General features: G+C 45.8%; 2 protein-coding genes across 3 annotated transcripts in view; one reads left to right on the forward strand and one right to left on the reverse strand.

Annotated features, from left to right (window-relative positions):
- LOC126522547 (sodium-coupled monocarboxylate transporter 1-like) overlaps window positions 1-12,357 on the reverse strand; it is a 47,271-nt gene extending 34,914 nt beyond the window's left edge. Inside the window, exons 1-4 of one of the 2 annotated variants that reach the window (XM_055066469.2) lie at window positions 11,480-12,357; window positions 7,119-8,445; window positions 5,757-5,825; window positions 4,908-4,959 (exon numbers count right to left, since the gene is read on the reverse strand). In XM_055066469.2, coding sequence (XP_054922444.2) covers window positions 4,908-4,959; window positions 5,757-5,825; window positions 7,119-7,457 — 460 coding nt within the window. In that variant the 5' untranslated portion in view covers window positions 7,458-8,445; window positions 11,480-12,357. The remainder of the gene's footprint in view (window positions 1-4,907; window positions 4,960-5,756; window positions 5,826-7,118; window positions 8,446-11,479) is intronic. The other variant, XM_050171315.3, reaches the window with a different exon arrangement.
- A 6,799-nt stretch (window positions 12,358-19,156) lies between these two features.
- On the forward strand, window positions 19,157-20,059 carry LOC140219076 (uncharacterized). Its single transcript, XM_072288950.1, has one exon. It carries the CDS (start codon window positions 19,157-19,159, stop codon window positions 20,057-20,059), a length of 903 nt encoding a protein of 300 aa, XP_072145051.1.
- Window positions 20,060-23,193: the final 3,134 nt, after the last annotated feature.

The following is a 23,193-nucleotide window of genomic DNA, read 5'->3' on the forward strand; positions in this document are numbered from 1 at the left end:
CAACGTTGATAGGATGACAGTTGTGTTTGTTCTGGTCACTAGGTGATTTAAGCCGATGCTAAACTGTTTTCACGGTAAGTCGCTCTTTGGCACTTAACGTTGCCGCGTAAGCCGCTTCTACAGGTACAGCAAAGTGGGCTATTACATCAGCTTAACATATTCCAATATTTTGACAAGGTCCATCACCACAGTGCATTTTGTTGTGAAACGTTGTTCATCCCTTGCCGAGATGCCATTTTTAACTGCCTCACATAAATCATGAAGACAATGACATAAGCAAGATGTCAGAAGAATCTATCCAATATTCATTTGTCTACAGTAGACTCCAATCAGATAGACCAAACAGGTCAGAATTTATGCATAATAAGGACCACAATAAAGCGCATGTTATACTACTGAGAATTGAAATCACAAATATCAAAAGTGCATATATCAGCTGATGCAATATGCATTGTAAAGATATCGCGACGAAATAGTGAAAGAGCACAAGTATTTCCAAACAAGTATATCAGCGGACACAGCTTTCCTTTGTTACACTTAAACACAATATGAGGGACTAAGGACACAATGAAAATATAAAGAGCAATACACAATAACATGCGTGCACGTAACACATTGAACTACGTAGAATGGCAGCAACACAAGAGCATTTTGTAGTTTGCTCTGAAGAAAAAGCACTGATAGCGATAGCAAAATATTACACAACTCCACGAAGTAAGGTTCGTAGTATGATCAGCCAGTAAACATTGATTTGCTAATAAAATTACCATACATGTTATCACGCGCACACAGAAACATATGCATGAAACCCTCTCGATGACCGCGACCACTCGCTCTCACAACGCTATCGCGATGAAGAGCGCCAACAGGGGAGAGTGAACGGTACTGTGGCCTCTCCTTTTTAAGTGTCTCTGAAACTTCACATTACGCGACCTGCAACTCTAGACGCGCGCGCAAGCAGAGCGCTTCCAGACGCGAGCGATCTCGGCTCGTCAAACTGTTGCGCTCGCTGGATAATAGAGAGTTTTGGCGTTTCCGGAATTTCACAAAATGCTGGCGTAAATTTTCAGTGCAAATAGGCATGCAATTACCCCACTTCAGAAAATCTGTGTCATCATTGAATTGGAATGCACTTGGTAACTGCAATATTAGCTTTGTGTTTGTCTGGTTAATTTCTGCTTCCATAGATGGCCTGCGTTGACGGCCCCACTCACGCGGTTTTCCGCCCGTTTACCGGAGTACGGGACTCACTGAAACATTATTCCAAGATAGGGCACGGGCGGCGCAAGACCGCGCTAGAAGCGCAGACTAGCGCTCAGCTCGTCCTAGTCCCTGCCACCATCATTGGTCGTGTTTCAGACTAGAATGCCTCCTCCTCACCCTCGCAAGCTTCCCCTCACACCTACAACATATGGAGTAAGGGCGCGAGAGGAGCTTATCGCGCTTGACTTTATAAAGAAACTCACGGCGACGTTGACGGCGTAATTTCGCCTTGGGTGTCCCTGTAACTTTTGTACGGCAATAATAAATGCAGCAAAATAAGCAATTGAGCATCTACCAACAGCTACAAAAGAAAGGTTCAAACATTTTAGCACAGATGCTGTCCCGAAATCAAACTGATGGTAATGTTGTGCTAGGTATGCGCTATTTCGTAAGATGGCAGCGCCCAGACACAGTGAGGAAAATCAAGGGAAGCTACGTTTAAAGAACAACTGCAGCGAATTTTCGAACCATGTAAAATGCCTAGCTTAGGATTGGATAACTAAGATATAGAGGAGGTGCCGTGTAAACTTTTACTGTTGAAGTACGAGTGGGGATGTCAGGAGAATCTCGCCAAAATGGTCATTTTTCATATTGAAATTAAAAAGAGAAACAGCATCATTACCGATGGCTGGAAATGAGGCATGACCTAACGCGCGGCTCCACGGCATAACCCCCGCATTATCGGAGGCCATGCTGCTGAGTAAGGTTGATACCGCGGCAGCCGCGGAATGCCGCGATGAGACATATAATAGAGGACTACTTTCACACTACCGCGGGCTCGCATTGGTCGCTGGTTCTCCAGGCATGGCTAAGCGAGCCAGCTTGAGTGCCCTCGCCATGTGAAGAAACCTCGGACGCGGCGTGCGGTTACTTACTACATAGTGATATCACCAGGTGCAATTATCACCTGCCTTATACAGGGAACTCTCACTTGAGTGAACTTCAAGGGACCGAAGGAAATAGTTCACTTAACTGAAAGTTCACTAAACTGAATATTCACTAGACCAACATAAGACATGGCATACAGAGTCAAAAGTTTGAAGTGCAATTGAAGTGGAAAAGTTTGAAGTGCAAGACTGTTCGGGATTTTCAAAAGTTCGTTATTCTGAAATATTCGATAAACCGACGTTCGTACAACTGAGAGTTTACTGTATGTCGTTTAAAGGCTGCTAAGTTCACACACAAAAAAATTATTCAATTATCCGCTTTGTGGCTTTACCAAGATTGGTTCAAAAGTAAAAATTTCGCTGCGGTTGACTTTTAAGACAGGTGTATAAACGAGTGAGGTACATAGAAACATACCTTGGTTTTTACATGCCCAAACCACTATCCGATTATGAGGCACTCCGTAGTGGCGAAATCAGGCCTAATTTCGACCACCCAGAGTTATTTGCCGAGTGCCTAATTCTAACGGCGGCTTCCACTGCAGCACCCTTTCTCTTCGACTCTGAGATAGAGAAATCTAATTCCACTGGACGATCTAGAGCAAGTTTTCGTTTTCCACTGCTCAATCTTTTGGATGAACCCGCTCTGTGACGGAGCGCTCCTTGTTCATCCGCCAAGCAGAGTCGGATTTCACCGGAATTACGAAAACGAGCACGCGTTGCAGTCGCTTCCGAATTGACCGACTCGGCGGTTCTCAGCTCTTTTTGAGGCGTAGTCTGATATGGCCGGCAAACGTGGGGCCAAACTTGCACTGCACTTCCTGCCTGAGCTTGTTTATTTTTTTTTTCTCTGGTCGATCTGGATAGCGTCGCCCTGTACCGGGTTTTATTGTTCTCTCGTCGATCCGGCCTACCGCTCTAGATCGACCAGTGGAATTAACGATAAGTACGCCAGCATTTTTGGTATTCAGCGCCAATCGTAATGCGGCTCACCACTGCCGAGATCGAACGCGCCGCCACGAGCTAAGCAGCGGAACGCCAGAGCCATTGAACTACTGCACTCTTAAGCAAAATAACGCCCTCTTGCCTCACAACGATAATCGTCATCTGTCTTGTCCGCATTTCCTTTCCTTAATTCCTTTCCTTAATTACAATGTCTTCTGTCATCTCTTCGTCGCGGATCCTGTGAACAACTCGTATCGGAGATACGAGAAATGCACCATCACATGATTGCGAAAGGGCACGACGTCGTGTTTCAGTGGCTGCCTGGCCATTGCGGTATCTCCGGCAACGACGTCGCTGACGAAGCTGCTAAGAAAGCACATGAAGGAGCAACCCTTGTTTCTATGCCTTTATCGCGGACTGACGCAGCCCAACACTTAGGCAAGCTAGCGCACCGTATGAGAGAGAGAGAGAATAAACATTTTTATTCGGTGAATGAAGCTTCGGAGAGGCGTCCTCATTCCAGAATGCCTTGAGCTCGGGCCGCGTCCTGGGCCCTCGCACCGTATGACATTGGAGAAGTGGCACACACCTGATTTCACTCAACATCGATTGCATTCCCTCGATCCATCTATGCAACTGCGGCTGTTACCAGGGCTTGCGCGTAATGAGGAAACAATGCTGTGCCGCTAACGCTTGGGCGTCGCATTCACGAATGCATATACGTTTTTAATTGGAATGGCTGATAGCGCCGAGTGCAATGCCTGCGGTGTCGAAGAAACTATAGACCATCTACTGTGCTACTGCCCATCATTTGAAAATGAAAGACAAGAACTCTGCACAGCTCTCAACCAGTTAGATAGAAAACCGTTCACCTTGAACAAGATCTTGGGTCCATGGCCTCGCATATCGCAGCTACAAAAGGCCACAAAAGCGCTGCTGCGATATTTGAAAGATACAGGATTGAGTCAGCGTCTGTGATCCGGACTGAGTGACTGAACGATATCCCCGGTGGACTTTCTCTTCTTTCTTTAATCTTTCCGTCCCCGTTTCCCTTTCCCCAGTGTAGGGTAGCCAACCGGGCTCAGTCCTGGTTAACCTCCCTACCTTTCATTTATCATTTGCTCTCTCTCTCTCCTTTCCTTAACGCAGCGAGCCCGGTACTTCCAAGTCACGAACGGCATGCCCGTTATCAGCAGGACAGAGCATTCTCGACAGGAAAGTAGCGGGCGCGGCGTTTTCAAAAAAGGAAACGCAAGCAAAGCAGATGACGATTATCGTTGTGTGGCAGAGATACACCCCAAAGGGTGCAAACTTTTTTTAGAGTGTAAAAGTGTGCACTCTTAAGCAAATGTACACCCTTTGGGGTCTACATTTGGCACACAACGATAATCTCCATCTGACTTGCTTGCGTTTCCTTCCTTGAAAACGCTGCGCTCGCTACTTTCCTGTCGAGAATGCTCTGTCATGCTGATAACGGGCATTCCGTTCGTGACTTGGAAGTACCGGGCTCGCCGCGTTAAGGAAAGGAAATGCGGACAAGACAGATTACGATTATTGTTGTGTGGCAAAAGGGTGTAATTTTGCTTAAAAGTTAGCGGCGATTGCACAGAAACATGATTCGCTGTTGTGCTGGAAAAGAGTTTGTCCATTGCAAAATCCTTGTGCGTTTATTTCCCGCAACCACCAACGCATGAAAGAGGCAAGTGTACACTTAGCTCCTTGAGCCTCACATGCTGGTACTTTCATATTATGCAGAAAGAATTACAGAAAATGCATCTACATATTTCGATAAACAGGAATCTGGAAGTAGCTTACCAGACCCGAGGGCAAGTGACGGACCGTATAATGCAACGCCCAGGTAGAGCAGCTGCAACATATAGAGACAATGCTGACTTTTTTCTTGAGTGCCTCTTACGAAAATGTTAGGCACGCAGGTTTCTATATTTAAATTTTTCAGTTGCCTCTTGAATATTTTTTTAAATTTTATACGTTGTGCAGGTTGAGCGAATCCAGCAAATAAAATAAATTGTCTTATCACTTGAGAGTGCAAGGCGAACCACGATACAAAACTCTAACGGATGCAATAAGAAATAACACAAGCCGATAAGCTGGCAACTTACAGAAGAATTACACCAAGAAAGCTTTAGGAGATATACCCAGATGAGTATCGAGAACGGGGAAAGTCTGCCGATAGTTGACTTTTGTTGCCATTTACAAAGAATGGTAGATTATCTAGATCACACAATTCCACAGCTAAGGCCATTCGTAGTCGACTTTCAATGCAGTGAACGTACCATTAAGTGCATTGCTGCGGTAAATATCAAAAATCGAAGAAAGAATACTGGATATAGCTTGGCGAAATAGCGAAACATTAGCTGTGTCCCCTCCGCTTGAGGACTACATGTCCAATAGATACAGAACAAATATTCTGTTTACATATGGGCATCTCCGTGTCGTCACACGGCAATGTCCATATGTAAACAGCGTAACTGTAAACAGGGCGCCAGTTCTACAACCGGACGCTTTTCGTGTCACACTTTCTCCTAGGACACGTATTAATGTTCATCTAGCCGCACGAACCACTTTGCTTAGTAATAACACGCGTGCAAAATGACATGAAAAGACATAATTTCTGTCTCTATCTCTGAAGCAAATTCTTCTCACCGTGTGCACGATGAAAAGTATGGACCCTATCTTCCTGATGACCCGTGAAGTGAACCTTTTCTCCAGATACTGCAAGAAACACGAATTAATTGTAGCTTCAAATTTGAAGTGCATTGCCAATTTTTTCCCCTAGACAAACTCGTTAAATATAGAGCATTCCGTGGTAAACTTTATTCTTCGCCGCATATCGAAGCGTCAACGTAATATGAATGCGATAGTCATACCTTTAGGACTAGATTATTATTGATAACAGTTCAAAAAACTTCAAGCTTTATGGAAGCATTCCTAGCGTCTGGTTTGTACATTTTAGCGCAGATTAGCACATTGCTGAGGAAAGCTAAAAATAAAACTCAGATCACTTTATACACAAAAGAGCAGACTGATGGGCTAGTTGGTACTGCATAACTTGAGGCAAAGCGCAAGAAGCACGTAGAACAGAAGGGAACGAAGAAGCAGCGCTACTAACAACTGAATTTTATTGCACATACTTACCCCATATATGTCATAGTACAACAGGAAGAAAAAAAAAGGCCACCGGCCAACATATATTTATTTTCGGCAAAATCATCCACCATAGGCCACTACCGCGATAGAACATGATTTCTTTTTTTGACAGCGACACAGATGGGCAACGATGAGTTATCGTCTCTAATCATTTCGAACGCCTCGATGATCTCCCTAGTCACTTGATCTGGGCTTCCTGATGTCACTTGCGGTTTGTCGAACAAGGGTTTACAGCCACAATGCAAGCAGTGTGCGCCTAGATGACCAGTTTTGACCAGATTATTAACATTGTTCTAATGTTCCCGTAAGCGATCATTGAGGTCTGTGCCTTTAACGCTCATTGACGATCATGGACGCTGTGTCCTCGTTCCGTTCTGTTGTCCTACGTGCTATTTTGCGCTTTGCCCTAAGTCAAATGTTCGATAACCGCACAACAGGTATCATAGCTCATGTAAACCTCCTCTGGGTATGTGATAAGATTGATTTTACCTTAGGCCACGCCGTATATAATAGCCAATTTTATCAAACTGGACGTTGGTATTCTAGCCAACAAGTCAGTTTAAATAAGTCCTGTTCCTTAAGAGGTGATCAACATAAATAACGGTGCTCCTGCGTGCATTTGGTAATGTACGTGCAGTTACACTTTCAAATAAAAACAGCGCTGCATCAAGAAGCGTTAACAAACAGCCCGAGATCGCCAGATTGCATTTACTTATTTTTCTTGCATCGACCAAAACACCTGGGCATCTGCGATACCTCAGACACCTATATAACTACTTGCTGCCAGCAGCTGTCACAAAAACAGTGCAATTACACCAGAACATGACAATTGCAGGAGACCTAAATATGTGTCTGTACCTCGTTAATACTGGTGATGTCCATCTTGTAGTACATCGGCATGAAGATAAACGCAGCCATGAGGATCGCTAGAGTGGTAGATATGACACCAAGCCCGAAAGTTGAACCACGCACGAACACCTCTGAAGGCAGACCGAGGACCGAAGCGGCCGACAGGAAACTGGCTGTCATGGAGAGGGACACCGGCAGCCAGTTCATCTGCTTGTTGGCTGTCAGGAACCGTCGGTTGGAATTCCCACGGCGGTCGTGCCAGGCGAAGAACACGCCGATTCCCGCCGACAGCAGGAGAAAGGACACGAGCACCACATAGTCCAATGCCACAAAGGTGTGCGCCGCCATCTTGTTTTTCTTCCTCCTTTCCCTTCAGTTTTTTTTAAGCAGCGTTGCGCTGGTGCCCTAGTTGACGTAATGTAGCAACTATCTCTCGTATTACGGAAGTTCTGTCGCATGTGCTTCAGTTATCTTCGCACCACGGGTGTCGGGGATTACTGACCAATGAGGCAGTACATTCGCGTCTATATTCTGACGAAATACTCGTGCTTAGTAAGTGTGCACTTTCTGCTACCCAATTCTCAGTTCCAGGACAGGCGAATCGTATTTAAATCTCGCTTTTATGTTTCTTGTACTTGCTTACGCAATTTCAAAACACACAGGATCACCAACGACCACTTCCTTGCGCCTATCTTAAAGCTTGGCGCAGCATTTTCTGCAAATTACTTTCACGGCCACTGTTTCCGTGTATTCAAGCGACGATGTTCCTGTGGACAGCTTCAAATACCAGCCTTAGGCCAGCGAATTACTCGGAACTAACACCGCTTGACTTACTAATAATATTCCCAAAGGTTGTGTGCTGTCTTCCAGAAAACATTAGCTTCCTTTCACTCTCGTTTTCTTGTATCTTCCTTCTTTCGTTTTCGTCGTATGTTTGACTCGCCGTAAAAATCTTGTTCGGGTATGAGCAGCATTTATTCACATTTCATTGTATTCCGAGTCGTTCTTCCCTTTAGAAGTTATGCCCTTGACTTACTGCGAACACGTTGGACTTTGTATGAGGACTGAAATGCTTGTGCTAATTAATGTTCTCAAACTTGGAAGCTTCGACAAGTATCAAAGATCCCATCCGCCTTCTGACAACCTTAGCAAAAAGTTTGACTTATTGATGCTTGCAAAGCATTCTTTAAAAACCCAGCTTAATTGTAGTCAGCACAGAACCTTCACTTCCATTCAATTCTTCCGCTGAACACCTTCGCCGTCCTAGAAAGACTTAACCTGGTCCTCGACCTTGCGGAACTTGAAATTTGACTGTATTCTTGAACTTGCCAGTACACTAGAAAGATGAGAAACGAGCCAACAGTAAATTAGTTCGTTGAAAACTGACGTGTCGCATTTCACGCGGCGTGGCTAACACAATGCTTAAGATTTATGGGCTCATGTTTACAAAAAAAATGCATATAGCGAACGACCCTCAGCTCTGACGTCATGGTTCACGGTGTATTCAGATTGAAGTGCCGGTTTCTTGTGTTTTATTTTTATTTAGACCAAACGTTACCCGCGTTAGACCACATAATTTTCCTGGCTATGTTGCTATGCTACCCACTCTCCCGAAATCATCTGCCTTTGGAAGGAGAGGCTACCACACGGCGCATCAAGTCTCATTTTTCTCCAGAGCATCGATGTAGCGACCTTTGGTGCCTCAGGTCCCCTGTAGAAGATAATTCGCTAGTTGCGGGCTACTAGGAACTCTTTTTCACCTCTATTTCGTTGGAACTTTGCGAATAATGAATTTTCCAAATGTAGCAGCTAGTGACGTTATGTAGGAATCGAAAGTACTGATTCATGACAGCAGCCCAGAGCGCGCGCCGACACAGCAAGATAGGAAACGGGTTGTCTGGCAAGTGAAACTTTATAGGAGATGAAAAGTGACCTATATAATGTGACAAACAACAAACACTAAAAAAAACCATCGTGACACATCAGTTCTGTACAGGTGTAGCGAACATTACAAAGAACATTTAGGAACAGTCAAGGACTTCTATATCTTTCTCTTCCAAGGTGATAGAACGTGGGATAACCCAGAAGTTTTGCTGTTTCAACATTAAGATCTCTTGTATAATTTCGCGCGTGCTGTATTTTCAATACACAAGACAAGTGTGACGACAGAGCTTTAGTGAGCATAATGAGGAAAATAAATGACATGGGAGGGGCTTCGTTAAATGTACTCCGATAGAATAAATTTGAAGAAGCCGCTGGGATCAGCTCATAAAAGGTGCTTGATCAGTCTCCTGAGTATCGGTTACGAGTCGGTGTAATGGTTATTCTATAAAACATAACTGTCCGCCTACAAGGATAGTAGCCAGAAACATTGTCCTATAATAATACTCTGTTTTTCTAGCAAGCTGTCATTTCTCAAGCTATTATTTTCAGCTAGCACCGAACTTATGATGCCTGCTCTCAATGCAGAAAATCGCGGAGACCGAACATCATCGCTAAGTGTAGCAACAACTGCTCTTATCTGACAGCAGCGGCACATTTCAAAAAGAACTCTCGGCAGTGAGGACAAGCGCAATTCAAACAAAGAGCAGGGTGATCGTGAAGCGTAAGGAAGGGCTCGCTCAATGCATTAGGAATGGCAAGACACTGTTATCTGAGGCCTGAGGAGATAACTGAAGAGAAAAGCTTGCAACGTTCCACACCAAGGACACCTATGTTAGAAGTGGGCCTCGAAACAGCAGTCACAGCAGCCTTGAATCAAATGCCTAAAAGTGCAACGGTTGTTTACCTTAGCTATAAGCCCACTTCTGCACAGAGAGAATCGCTTAGTCTTGCCAACGCGTTCGCACAAGAGCTCTTGCGAGGACGTATTTAGAGCATAAGTTAACCCGCATAAAGCACGTTAGGTAAGATATACGTAGCGCAGGGTCTAAGCTCGGAATATGCGTTAGAAAGGGAAATGCATGCCCTGTATAATTAATTCGAATAAATTACACTTCGAAACCGAGAACATCTCAACTTAACCGCAGCACTCACTACTTTTCTATTGATTTAGAAGAACGATTATAATGATCGTAAGAAATCAGGGCGAGTTCTTGTAATCATGACGCCAAGAAATGTCTAGACCTTCGATGCCATTGCATTTTTGCCAAAACTACCAGGTACTGGAACTCATTCCAAAAAGGGACTTCAGTTTTGAGTCATAAAAAGGAATAATTACCACTGATAGATAAAGTATTGGGTTAATGGCAAGCTTTGATGATGATGATGATGACTTGGGATTTTTTATGGCGGAGCAGCCGTGCAGGCTATAATGCGCCAAAATGGCAATGCATGAATTTTAATGGCAAGCTTAGAAATGAATGCATTGCATCTACGGTTCAGAAAATTCAGCGCACCAGAAATATTTGTCCGATACAACGTACGCTTGGGAGTACTTACGATTAAGCTTAAACTAGAAGTTTATATGGGATATTACAGTGTTATTGTGCTTTGTTTTTCTTCTTTTATGTATGAAGAATCTATAGCGAGTGAGATTAGCATCATGGGTTTATCTTCCATTGAACCGATAATTATGAAGACCCAGGAAGACCACAAGCAGTGGTTAGAATGCTGTAGAGGTGGTGTTGTGAGGTAGTGAGTGATGTCTCTGCACAGTGAGAGAAGCAACAAAATTCAGTGCAAGCCTCACAATGCACTATTGTGGACACAATCCCATGATTCTGACATGAACACGACTGTCATCTTTTGTGCAATGCAGTATGCATGTACTACGTGCTGGGTTTGTAGCCGCGTTAGCATTTTAATCTGCCACCTATTCTATGTACCAACATGTTGCAGGTATTTTGAAATATTAACCGTACACATTCGCAGTCAGCAAACTCAGTAGGACAACTGTAGTGACTGAAACTACGTGGTACTTGGACAAAACATGTCCTCCTGTTGTACGTGCAAACACGAAGAGAACGCGCGTAGATAACCATGTTTCCCAAATAAATTATTACTTTTGTTGCCGACGTCCTCGGCTGACCCTGGCTATGGCCTAGTTTTTTGACAGCCGACTATATTCAATATGGCATTGTCATTTTCTCGTCCCCCTTAAGCCAGTGGTGGCGCCTTTCGCTTTGTCAAAATCAGAGCCGCGCAAGATAGCTTGGACATTGCGTCAGGGCTGAATTCACTGGTACTTTCATAACGCAACAGAAACCATTATTTCTATCCTTTGTTCTAATAAACAACGAAAGCAGGAATGCGAAACCAGCCCACGGGTATCAGGATGAACAGAGAATATTTAGACGTTTCAAGTAATATGAAGCCTTCATAATGAAATAGCCTAGCCAGTATAATAGTGCACTACCTCGTCAGCTTACCTGCAGCTCGCTCAACTCCAGATACCTGTGTCGGAGAGTACTGCACGACGAAGGGCAACGTCTCTGGAACCGTCGCTGCTGTCCGCCCGCCCTGCAAATACAGCTATCTACGCAAACATGCCGGAGTGCCTGTATCTTAAAGGGAAAAGCTGTATCTATATCAAATGGCCCCGAAGAGAAGAGGTCGATTTATCTATCGGTGTCTACAATTCTTGGTTCTTATTCGCGGAAGCACATAGACACCAAACGCAGTAAAAGTGCAAATAGAGCGTTTCCCTGGCAATTAAGTCATCGCCCTGGAGAAACCACCTTCACACAACCTCCTTGAAACGAAGGAGGAGGGTGCTCTAGAATATTCGAAGTTGAGCGCAAGTAATAGCGAAACAGCATGTTAAAACAAAAGAAGCGTTCTAGCTCCACTGCTCTCAGTTTGCAAATACCTACTCATACTAAAAAATAATGCGGTGGACTTACATGCGTAATCGCGACCTACCTCCAGCGATCCATTAGAGGTAAATATTTGCACCGCCGCATTGTTATTAGCTTATTTATGACGAGGCCTACTCTGTGCTTACTGGTTATGAACAAAAGATGTATTCTCAATGCTAAGTTCTGCTCCATAAATGTACCATGGAGATATCGACACATCGCACTGCTCTTCGATTACCGCAAGGGTTGAAGCCAATGTAGCTCTGTTTAATAAACAGTCTGAAATATTATGCATAATACACTAGGCATAAATCCTTTTTTTAAGGCGTTCGATAATGAGTGTTCGCTTTCAGCCTTGAGATTGGGAAACTATGTGTCACATTTTCAGTTTACATAAAGATTGCCGTTGTCTGTGCCTTCTTTTTTTCTCCGCTGAAGTGTTGTGACAATAAATTTTATTCATCTTACAGTTAGTTGTTGTTTCCTTTTGATTTTTAGGTGTATGTTCGTGGGCATTCTCGAGCGAATAAGCGCTGATTCTATTTACCTATTACTTAGCACTATTACTCCGATTTCCTAAGCCTTTGGTGATGCGTCATGTATTTCGTTATTGACATTTCTCATTTCCATGCAACAACTTCGAAATTACGTCCCTGTTGAAAATTTAGGATTAATATAAAGACACCATGCAAAGGGGTACCCGGTATTTTATTTTTCATATTACACTAACATTTAATACGAGGAAAAAATATTCCGTTATATGCATTAAATTTGAAACTCACGATATATCGAATGCCTCGAAAGTTCTGCCATTCCCTCAATAGAAGCTTTTTTTTTCTAACTACAACTTCTGCGTTTATTTATTTAAGGATGTGTAACAATAAAACATCAGAAGAAAAAATTTTGAAACTTGATATAGCTTTACTTCCTTGCCTTGCAGGCTAACCTTTGTAATTTAATAAATAAAACGTTTTGACTAATAATGCACCGTCATATACTTCTAAACCTTAGTCGAGTTCAGATTATTTCTTTTGAATATAGGCAGTATTCTTAAAGAAAATAGCAGCGAACAAATGAGCGAAAATATGAAGGAAGGACCCAAAATCCCTGACATGTACTAAGTGCTTTGTCACTAAGTGCGTTAACTGCATCTGCACCACAATCACATCGATGGCCGATAATTTCTGTCCTTTGTGTATTCGTCTCTCCTAATAGGCGACTGAAATACCTGTTTCTACGCGCAGAAAAAAATCTATTAGGCTACGATTCGCTTGTGTTTCTGCAAAGGCCTCAAAATCCGCTTTTCAGGCTCGTGCGATGAAGTCACTTTGCAGCGAACATGTAGCCTTCCTGCCGCAAACTTGATTATTTTACCTCTAGACATGTTGCTTGTCTGCCTTCCTACTTAACTAAGAGGAAGTGTTGTGCAGCGGCCCGACACGAACACACAAGAAAGAATGACAGACAAACACAACAGTTAAATAAGAAACAAAAAGTCGCAGTTCCGACCGAAAGGTGAAGCATCGATTGCGATAGCAAATAGCGGACAGCTAGCTATAGGAAGTACCAATAGTAGATTTATCGGTCGTATAAACGTGTAAACATAGGCATACTAACTAAAATGACAAGCATGGCGTCAAACACGCACAAGCAAACATAAACACATATCTCTCTCGATGACCGCAGAAACTCTCTGTAAAAGTGTTGCAGTGAGGATACGCGGCAGCAGCACTGAGCGAATTGACCTTCGTGCGGCCGCTCGCATCAACGCCAACTTAAGTCGCGAAAGCACAGCGCAGAGCGGACCCTGTACCCGTCAGAAGTGGCTTTCAAGATACAGCAGCCTGGCCAGGCGCGGGCGGCAGCACGGACCGCCCGGAGTAAAACGGGCACTTGTAGCCTTCCTCTCAAGGGCGCATAATTTTCTCACAATACAAAATTTTTATTTCCAAAGATACTTGATGAGTATCTTTATATAAGTGCATGCACGGCTGTTATTGCTGTTGTAAAAATAAACAAATAATTATTCTGTGGCGTTAAATCGGGAACAGAATTGCACAAGAATGCATACCCTGGTGTGTCCTGGTGTGTCCCATAGTAAACCGTGCTTCAATCTCAAAGTTATACAAAGTTTATGTAACGTGTTGTTCATTATATAAGACGCTGCAGAAATAAAATTAGCTTTTACGCGATAATATTTGAGTATAGCTTCGTTTACTGCGCCGTAAGCAAACGCCGCTAGTCTAAAGAGCGAAGTCAATCCGAAGCCTGTGGTTGCCATCCATCCCATGTATGTTGAGGCAACGCTCAGGAGAACCCCCGTAGACACTAGCGCCACATTTCCATCTAGGGTATTTATTTAGAAACTCTATGCAGGGGGGTATTCTGTAAGAGTCCACCTAGCAGACTGTGCATTTCGACCGCTGCTGATTGGCTACGGCCGCTCATCTCTTCCTCTCTCGTACAGCTGCATCCATTCAGCAGTGGTCAAAATGGACAGTCCACTAGCTGGACTCTTACAGAATACCCTCCCCCTGCTTGCACGTGCGACGATTTCGCATTTCCCCGGACGCGGAAGGGGAAAGCCGCTAAATAAGTAAACATTTACACTCAGTGGTGTGTTCTGTCTTATTGAACTGTTGCTAATAAGGCGTTTATGTTTTCTCTTCCCCAGCCTAAACTCACGTGGGTCAAAAGGCGGTACTCTTTTCCGAAGCGCTCTATGTACGCTTTGCTTCCGCAGCTTTCCCTTCATAGCCACAGAAACTTGTCCGCGAGTATAACTAAATTAACAACCATGGTGTCATGCGTAAACAAGCGTACATGAAGAAGCCTCAGTCAATGACCGCGGGAACTCGCTATCAAAACGCTGCAGTGAGGAAACGCGGTAGCAGCAGCGAGCGAATTGACTTTCGTGCAGCTGCTCGTACCAACGCGAACTACGCCTTGAAAATACAGCGCAGCGCGGACTGTGTACCCGTCGCAGATGGCTTTCAAGATAAAGCGGCCCGGACGCCCGAGCCGCCCGGAACAGAACGCCCCCCCGTTTCTGCTCCCCCCCCCCCCCCGAAATCTTGCACGCGACGGAAGGCGGCGCGCTTCCTCCCCGCTTTCATCCATTGCGTGCACGAGATTGAGCCGTGATCGCCGGCTCACCGTCGCACGCTTTTACTCGCAAACATAGCATGCGACGCGCAGCGACGATTTTATCTTCTGTAGACTTTAGACGGAACCTCACGACGACGACGACGACGACGGCAGAATGCGCCTGCAGTGTCAATATAATTGCTGTCGCAATAAAAGGTCCCAGTTCCGCCCGAAATGCGAAGCATCGACTGCGATAGCAAATTAGTGGACAGCAATACAAAGTAAGCATAATAAAAGTACTGAAAGGTGTGCGAACTAGTAGCTATTTGCATTATGAAACTGCAGGCAGCACATTGTCGTGCGCGCTGCAGTTTCATTGTGAATAAGCACAGTAGTTTTATCGGCCTGTGTAAACTTGTAAACATAGGCATACTAACTAAATAAACAAGTATAGTGTTACGCGCGCACAAGAAAACATGAACAAATCTCGCTGAAAGACCACGGGAACTCGCTGACAAAACGCTGCCGTGAGGAAACACGGCAGCCCTTGGCCTTTAAACGGGACCTCATGGCGACGCCAACGGCAAGAACGCCTGAAGTGTTTATATAATTGCTATCGCAGTAAGAGTAAAATAATGCACACCCCATGCGCTGTAAGGAACCAACGTTAGCGAAACGTTTGTCGAAGCGTCACCATGGTGAACCAAATTATTTATGTAGGTCAAACACTCGTGTATGTCACTATGTTACTCGAGCGTGTGCGTGAGGAAAATAGCAAGACGACAACGATGGTGATGGCGCTCATATGACACCGATGGCATGATTTCAATCAGACCGTTCGAAAGGACCTTGCGACATGCTGATTCTTGGGTCTACATAGGCACTGGACGAAGGTAAGCCGGAAGAATACGAATTAGGGCGTAATCTGCGGCTTAGTAGTGCATAATCGTGTGTAGCTATGTTCATTTTATATGGATTGTCTATGATATACAACGATGGGAATGGGTAGTCCGGTGAAGAAATGTAAAAGCTGTTCGATCTGGCAGTAGCATGGTGACTTTGGCTAGTTCGTACACAACTTACAGTGCCATCTTTGTTTTCTCTCGTCAACGTGCTGTTTTCAGCGATGTTTGCCTCAAGTTCTAATTGGGCCAAACGTGATGGCGGTTGATGTTGATGTTGAGTTGATAAACGGTGATGTTGCACCGTTTATACATAACGGTAGTTGCTACGAGAAAAAGACTGCGGGATGTGGGCCGATGCAGAAGTCGGTGTAGTTTAACGCAGCGTTTCGAAGCTTTAGCTGCAACGAGGAAAGAATACATGTTTTAATTCAATGATTCCCCTCTTTAATCAAGAATTAGAAGGGTTTTCAGCTGGGCTTGTTGGTGTTTATTACCTTTTAGGTGAACTGCGCGAGGACGGGAAAAGAAAGGAAACAAACACGAGCGCAGGCTATCAACATATGATTTATTTCAAAATACACAGAGTATATATACTGACGCGAATGCCCACGTGGTTATACGGGGTATGAGTCTACCTTCTATACAAAGTAGTCAAGCTCCTTATCTGTTATATCGATTGATGGTGTGCTGACGCATTTGTCTATTCTGTGGATTGCGTTGGCCTCAAATATTCACGCGGAGGCACGTGCAGGTCAGAGGCAAGAAGCAGTGGTACTGGTGTCGACATTCACCCAATTTCTTTTTCTTACACTGAGGCAGCCAGCACACCTCGAACAGCCAACTTGACTGCGGGTGTGTCAGCAGATTCCTGTTGTACATATGCTCATAATAAACTTAGTAAACTTGAACTTGATAATAAACTTGCAGCAAATGGGACATTGATGCATTGTTTTTTTGAACATTTATTGTACACATAAGTTATACTTTGCAGTGCTACAGAGCGTATTTTGAAGCTTCCCCCTATATTTTGCACCTTTAATTACGTATGTGTTTTGTGGCCCTCAGTGCAGTTCATGTAGTAGCAGCTGCTTTGTCTGTGTATCGCACATTGGCTTAAGCTCGTGATATCCACATACTTCTCTCACAAATACAAAATAAAGTTCTATGTAGTCCTCAGTGTTACAATAAAATATGAAAGTAAACAATCCGATCGTGGAATTGTGTTTATTACAGTGATTCCTATGTCAATTACTGACAAGTTGACAACTTGAACTGGTCAATCCGTCCATAGCCTCCTATATTTTTCAACAATAAAGGAGGCTATGATCCGTCATGGCAAGGAATTGTATGCATACATAAAAAAGGGGGTATGTGTGTGTGTTTGTAGTGGGGGGTGTAGGATTAGGACGGTACGAAAAAATGTACCAACACCGTCCTCTAGACCCATTCCGTTAAGGTGCCGTAACAAAGCGTATTATGCATAAAGTTCATACAACCAACTCTGATATTACTACACACGTCAGGCGACGCGAGCTACATTTGCCATGACGCATTCGCGACTGCACCGGATGCCTTCCATATTATTCTCGTTAGTCGTGCTCACTGCACCGAGGCAAAAGAAAGCTCATGGGCGCAGGTGCCTTTAAAGTATCTCGACCTTGCGAGGTACTGCTGCGCGTGCGAGGGGAACTGTCCGTGCGAACACTCCCTGGCACGCACCTGCCTCGGCGGCCCCAACCTACGTACCGTTCTGCTTCGAGCTTTGAACCCCCCACTGTCCCTTGGGTGCCCTGGAGTTCCTGCGCCGCCTGCTTTATTATAATCTCAGGTGCTCTCCTGAGACTTCCGTTTGTCAGTTACATGTGCCCTACAGCTGGATCAGTACTTATAATAATAAAAAAAGCGATCTATCGTCGCGACGATAGATGCGAAAACGGCTTTTGCAACATACCGCGGCCGTGCGAAGAGAATTAGGAAAGCCGACGAGGAATCTGAGCACAGATTCGAGCTCGTAACCTCGTCGAGTGACACTCCTGCAACAGGCGTGACCGCTGAAAACCGCATACGCCGGAAACTTCAACAGGATCATCCCTCGGTTGCATAACTGCCACCTGTACGGCCAACATGGACCACACCCACACCGTCCCGCAACATAGAATAAATAACCAACTTACAAAGACCAAACACGCACATCACGACACTACAAGCGAGACGCCATGCTGCTACGCTGCTACGGTTGCCGGATTAAAACTGACTACTGTCACCAAGTCTAGCAAGCGTCTCAGGAGCTGGCAACCTCGGTGCGTAGCAACATAGCGGCGCTCTTGCGGTTCCCGATTTCAATGCATGGGCCCTATGGGTAGCTTGTCCTCTAGAGTCAGTATAGTAACTCTATGGTTTGCGTCGAAGCCTCTCCAACGTCAGTTGCGGCGGCGCAGCGAGAACAGTCGGCGGCGGGGCGCCGACGCCTCGGCGCACGCCTCTATCACGCTTCTTGCGCCGTCACTCTCGAAGGTCCGCTCGAACGTGAGCGCAGCACTCGAGGTGGCAGCATTAGCTTGAAATCATGGTATTTAATTTCTAGCACAGCCTACCCGAAACTAAACCATGTTGCAAGTAGCAGAAAATAACACACTGTATATGATTATTCGTCAAGCTAATCAATATGTTCTTAATTATTATACAAATGCAGCCTTTTTCTGTTGATACTTGATAGCACAGCCATGTCAGGTTGTTCTTGGTGAAAAATTTAGGAAACTTCCGTAATATAGAAGAGTGACAAATTTCAGCACGGCAACACTGCGCGCTATTTAGTTCCGTTTGGTCAGTTTGGCACGCCCTTGGGCACATCCTGCCGTTCTTTATTGTATACCCTGCCTTGCCAAGTCTTCCGTTGTTGTGAAGTGAGTCTGGATTCCGTGAAATGTCTCTGAAAGGTGTCCGTAAAGATGACTTTGCCTTACCGGCGGAAGACAGGCGGTCTTCGTGGACGCTCGGTGAGCCCACATCCCGTCCTCCTCCGGAATACCCGTCAGAATGGTTCGCGGCACATCCGGGATCGAAGCCAATCGCTCGCATAAAGCGCTGCTTCGCTTCGGAAGACGATCTTGCGAGAGTCGTGTCTGCCGGCCTGGCTTCCGGCCGCTTGCCCGTCGAGTACGTCGTCCAGTTCATGCACGCGGAAGGGGCAAAGATCAAGGATACGCTAACGCAAGATTGAAAGTCGTTCGGTGTGACCATCGGCTGCGCTGGAGAAATGATATCGCCGTGGGACCTTTTGACTATCACTGAAGAGTTGGGACAGGGCGACCTCGTCAGCGCAGAAACGCCGGCCACGCCTAACGATGATCGCATACCCAACTGCACTCGCCTCTTCGCTCTCGTGGTGTGCATCTACCGCCTTCTCGTAGCCAAGTGCCACGGAGGAAGGCCAGACTACATAAAGCGCCTGCACGACAACAACCTACGATGGATCTTGGAGATATTTAAGTGCAGTGGTCAGTATTTAGAGGACGCTGAGGAGAAATTCGGCGAATGGATTAAAGACAGATCCTACCTGTCATTAATTGCTGCCTTGGACATGTTCCTGTACCGCTTTCGCCGTCACGAAATGGCCATCCTGACGGCAGGAGCCCACGTATCGAGATACAACCACTGTACCGTCCTCGACGATATCGCGCGTCTGTGCAGGGCGACCGAACTGGGGACAACTGAGCTTCTTGAGTGGGTCTTTGTTGAACGGGCTGCGGACGAACTTTACATGATCCATCGAAAAGGTCAGGAGCTGTACGTCGCGCATTTTTACGCACCGCACTTGAGTGACCTCGGCCTGTCTCGGCGTTCGCCTTACTCTGCGACCGCCAACCCGTTGATTCACTACTGGTGCAACGCTACAGCAGCACTGATGGGCTCATCGCAGGGTGAGAAATCGAGAATTACGTACCACGGTGATCTCTCCGGTGCAACCATCAGTGCCATGGTACTTGCTTACGCAGAGTGGGAACACAGCCTCAAACTTGTCGGACCAACACTATGGAAAGTTGACGAGCATAGACAAAAGACTCTAGCCAAAGAAAATGCCCCCAGGGAATTTGGCACCCAAGGTGTTCAAGGCTGCACAATGGTACCAATACCTCTGAGAGAAGTCGTTCATTATTGACCCTAAAATTTCCAAACACTGCCTCTCCATGCTTCGCACTGTTATGTGTAATGACTCAGTGGGAGCCAAATTAGTTGAGCTTATTCCAAAGTAGTGTATGAAAGTGCCTTCTCTTTTTTTTTTTTCTGCAGTGCCCTTCATCCACCTGGTCGTCTATATAAAACTGCATTGAAAATACCCATGGCGCCTAGTATCTGCTACTTCGTTACATTGAATGAATGGTTTTGAGCCGTTTATGCGTTTATGTTGGCAGTGTGGTGACGTTTATTTTGTCAGTTGCCTAATCGCTGTAACACTTGAACTATTTTTCTACCCACGGGCTACTGCAGTGTTCTTGTTTGATATTGTGGTTCGCGGTGCGGTTCGGGAAGCTGTCATATCCCGCCATGTTGTCATTTTGGGCTAATTGTAGAGGCCGCACGTTGCAGCCTTGTGAGCCAGTCGGAACTCACAAGATGACGAATGCGACGATATGGCGGACCATGAGCGTGTGCAAATTGCCACCCTCGGTGTTTCACGCAAATGCAGTACGTCTGTTTCGGCTAGTCAGAGATGACTTCAAGTGGGCAAATCCGATCCACACGCGTGTGCGTTGTTGCCCATTGAATAACTCGTTCAGTTTGTGATAGCTGTATCACAAAGGCACTTTCCATAGCGATAGATCAAAATCGGACTCTTGAAATCCAAGTACCCGTGCGATACCTGTATTAGTCCTCAAATAGCCCTTGTACACCTCTGGAGACCCGCCACTCTTATACGTCCTCGGAAGGCTGGATCGCTGTGCAAGCTGGCGCGAGTTGCAGGTCAGTCTAAAGAAACCAAGCACGCAATAAAGGACGACACAAAAACGGCGCTGAACTTGGAACTAAGAAATTGGCTGCGGGCTTAGCTCAGCTAACCCTGGATATGCAAAGCGAAAGCTTGGGCTAGCCTGATTAAGTTTCACATGGTTAACCTTTGGTTTAGCTGTAAGGAAGGAAGGAAAAAGTGGAGAAGGAAAGGCAGGGAGGTTAACCAGTTTAACTTAACCGGTTTGCTACCCTACACATGGGAGCGGGATGGGGGCATGAAAGATGGGGAAGGGAGAGAGAGAGCACATAGCACAGCATACACATCGTCAGTTAGAGTCCACCACTCTTGCGCGATACGTGATATCACGTCACAGCCGCTTGTCCAATCCCGTCTCTTTCAAAAACCGAAGTAATCCCTTCGTCGCCTTCAGCTGCGATGTCTTTTGTCGGCGGCATGTGAAAATCGTTTCGAGGGACAATGGTCAAGTATCAACGTGCGCTAGAACGGATGCCAGGGACTGTCGCTGAACATTATATTCAGGACAGTCGCACAGAATGTGTTCCAGCGTCTCCTCGCAAAGACAGGCATTGCAGAGACCATTGAAGGCCATTCCAATGCGAAATGAGTAAGATTTCGTGAAAGCTCCCCCTAGCCATAAGCGATAAAGCAGAGTGGCCTCTCTTCGGCGGAGTCCAGTTGGCATACAGAGATGCATCAAAGAGGGCAGGTGGTATTGACGGTTGCTCCAGTCGGTCTGGCTGTTTGGTGTCCACCACAGAGAGACCGTGATCTCCTGTGCAAGCAGTCGAAGTCGCCTAGCTGCGTCGGACCGTGAAAGTGGTATGGCCTCTTCTTGTGTGTCTTCAAGAGCTGCCCGAGCGGCTTTATCGGCGTCTTCGTTTCCTATGACGCCGCAGTGACTTGGCAGCCACTGAAACGTCACGCGGTGTCCTTTCTCCTGTGATGAATGGAGTAGGCGTCTAATATCGAATACGAGCTGTTCGAATGGCCCGCGACTCAGAGCTCATAGCACAGATTGTAGGGCTGCCTTTGAGTCGCTGAAGATTGACCATTGTAGAGGTGGCTTCCGATTGACGAAACAAAGTTCAGCGCGAAGAGCAGCTAGTTCCGCATATGTCGATGTTGTTGGGTGATCAGTCCTAAAGCTGATGGTAATAGCTCTTGCTAGGACGACCACAGCACCGGACCAACACTGGATGTTTGTGGAGCCATCAGTATAAATATGTACACTGTCCGCGTACCTCTCGTGCAGAAGAAGCAGAGACAGTTGTTTCAGCACAGGCGACGACAGCTCAGACTTTTCCGATTCCTGGTACTGTGGACTGTGGGGCTGATAAGACACCAAGGGGGTTTCGATGGTTTAGATGCAGCGGTGAAGCCCGAGGGAAGTTAGTCGTTATACTTGACGATAGTTTTAGAGAATGATTGGTGCCTGTCTGAAGGTAGTGTTGCAAGGGGGTGATAGGGGGCACGTGCAGAATGTCTGATGTGCGTTCTCAGGGCTTCCACCGTAATGTGAGTTCGCATTGGATGGTCCCGAGCAATCGCAATAGTTGCCTTTGTTGACGTGCATCTGGGCAAACCAAGGCAAACTCTGAGTGCTTGAGCGTGTGCTGCCTGCAGAACACGAATATTTGTCTTGCAGGTGTTGTCTAGCACAGGTAGACTATATCTTAAAAAACCGAGAAAGGGAGCTCTGTAGAGTTTCAGCATTGCGTCTACTGACATCCCCCACGTCTCTCCTGTGAAGTATTTAAACAACTGGGAAGTTGCTGTCAGGCGCCGTTTCATGTAGGCCACGTGCGGGCCCCAACAGAGGTCTCGGTCAATAACTACGCCAGGAAATCTGTGGGTTCTGACATAGGAAATGGTCCGCTCATTGATTGAGATGACATAAGGCGTCATTGGTTTGCGAGTAAATGCCACTAGTGCGCATGTGCGCGTTTTTCTGGTGATATGCTGAGACCCTGTTCGCACAAGTAGTTCGCTGTCAAAGTGGCCGCTCTTTGAAGCCGCGCACGTATCTGAGGACGTGTGACTGCCGAAGTCCAGACATAGATGTCGTCAGCGTATATTGAAATTTTGATGGTAGTTTGCAAGTATTCAGCAAGTCCAACAAGAGCGAGGTTGAATAGCATCGGGCTGAGAGCACCGCCTTGAAGAACGCCCCTGCTGGTACAGCGTCGCGTAGTTGGGCCATCGTCAGTTAACACATAGAATGATAACACATAGAACCACCTAGGCCAACCGTCGCAAGAGCGTCGAGAATGCCCTCATGTAATACGTTATCGTATGCCCCTTTCACATCTAAGAATAAAGCT

The sequence above is a fragment of the Dermacentor andersoni genome, chromosome 6, assembly GCF_023375885.2.
Source record: "Dermacentor andersoni chromosome 6, qqDerAnde1_hic_scaffold, whole genome shotgun sequence".
NCBI classification, from domain to species: Eukaryota; Metazoa; Arthropoda; class Arachnida; order Ixodida; family Ixodidae; genus Dermacentor; species Dermacentor andersoni.

What these genes read in the sequence shown, in the direction of transcription:
- LOC140219076 (XM_072288950.1), top strand. Translation starts at nt 19,157, where the DNA reads ATGATATCGCCGTGGGACCTTTTGACTATCACTGAAGAGTTGGGACAG.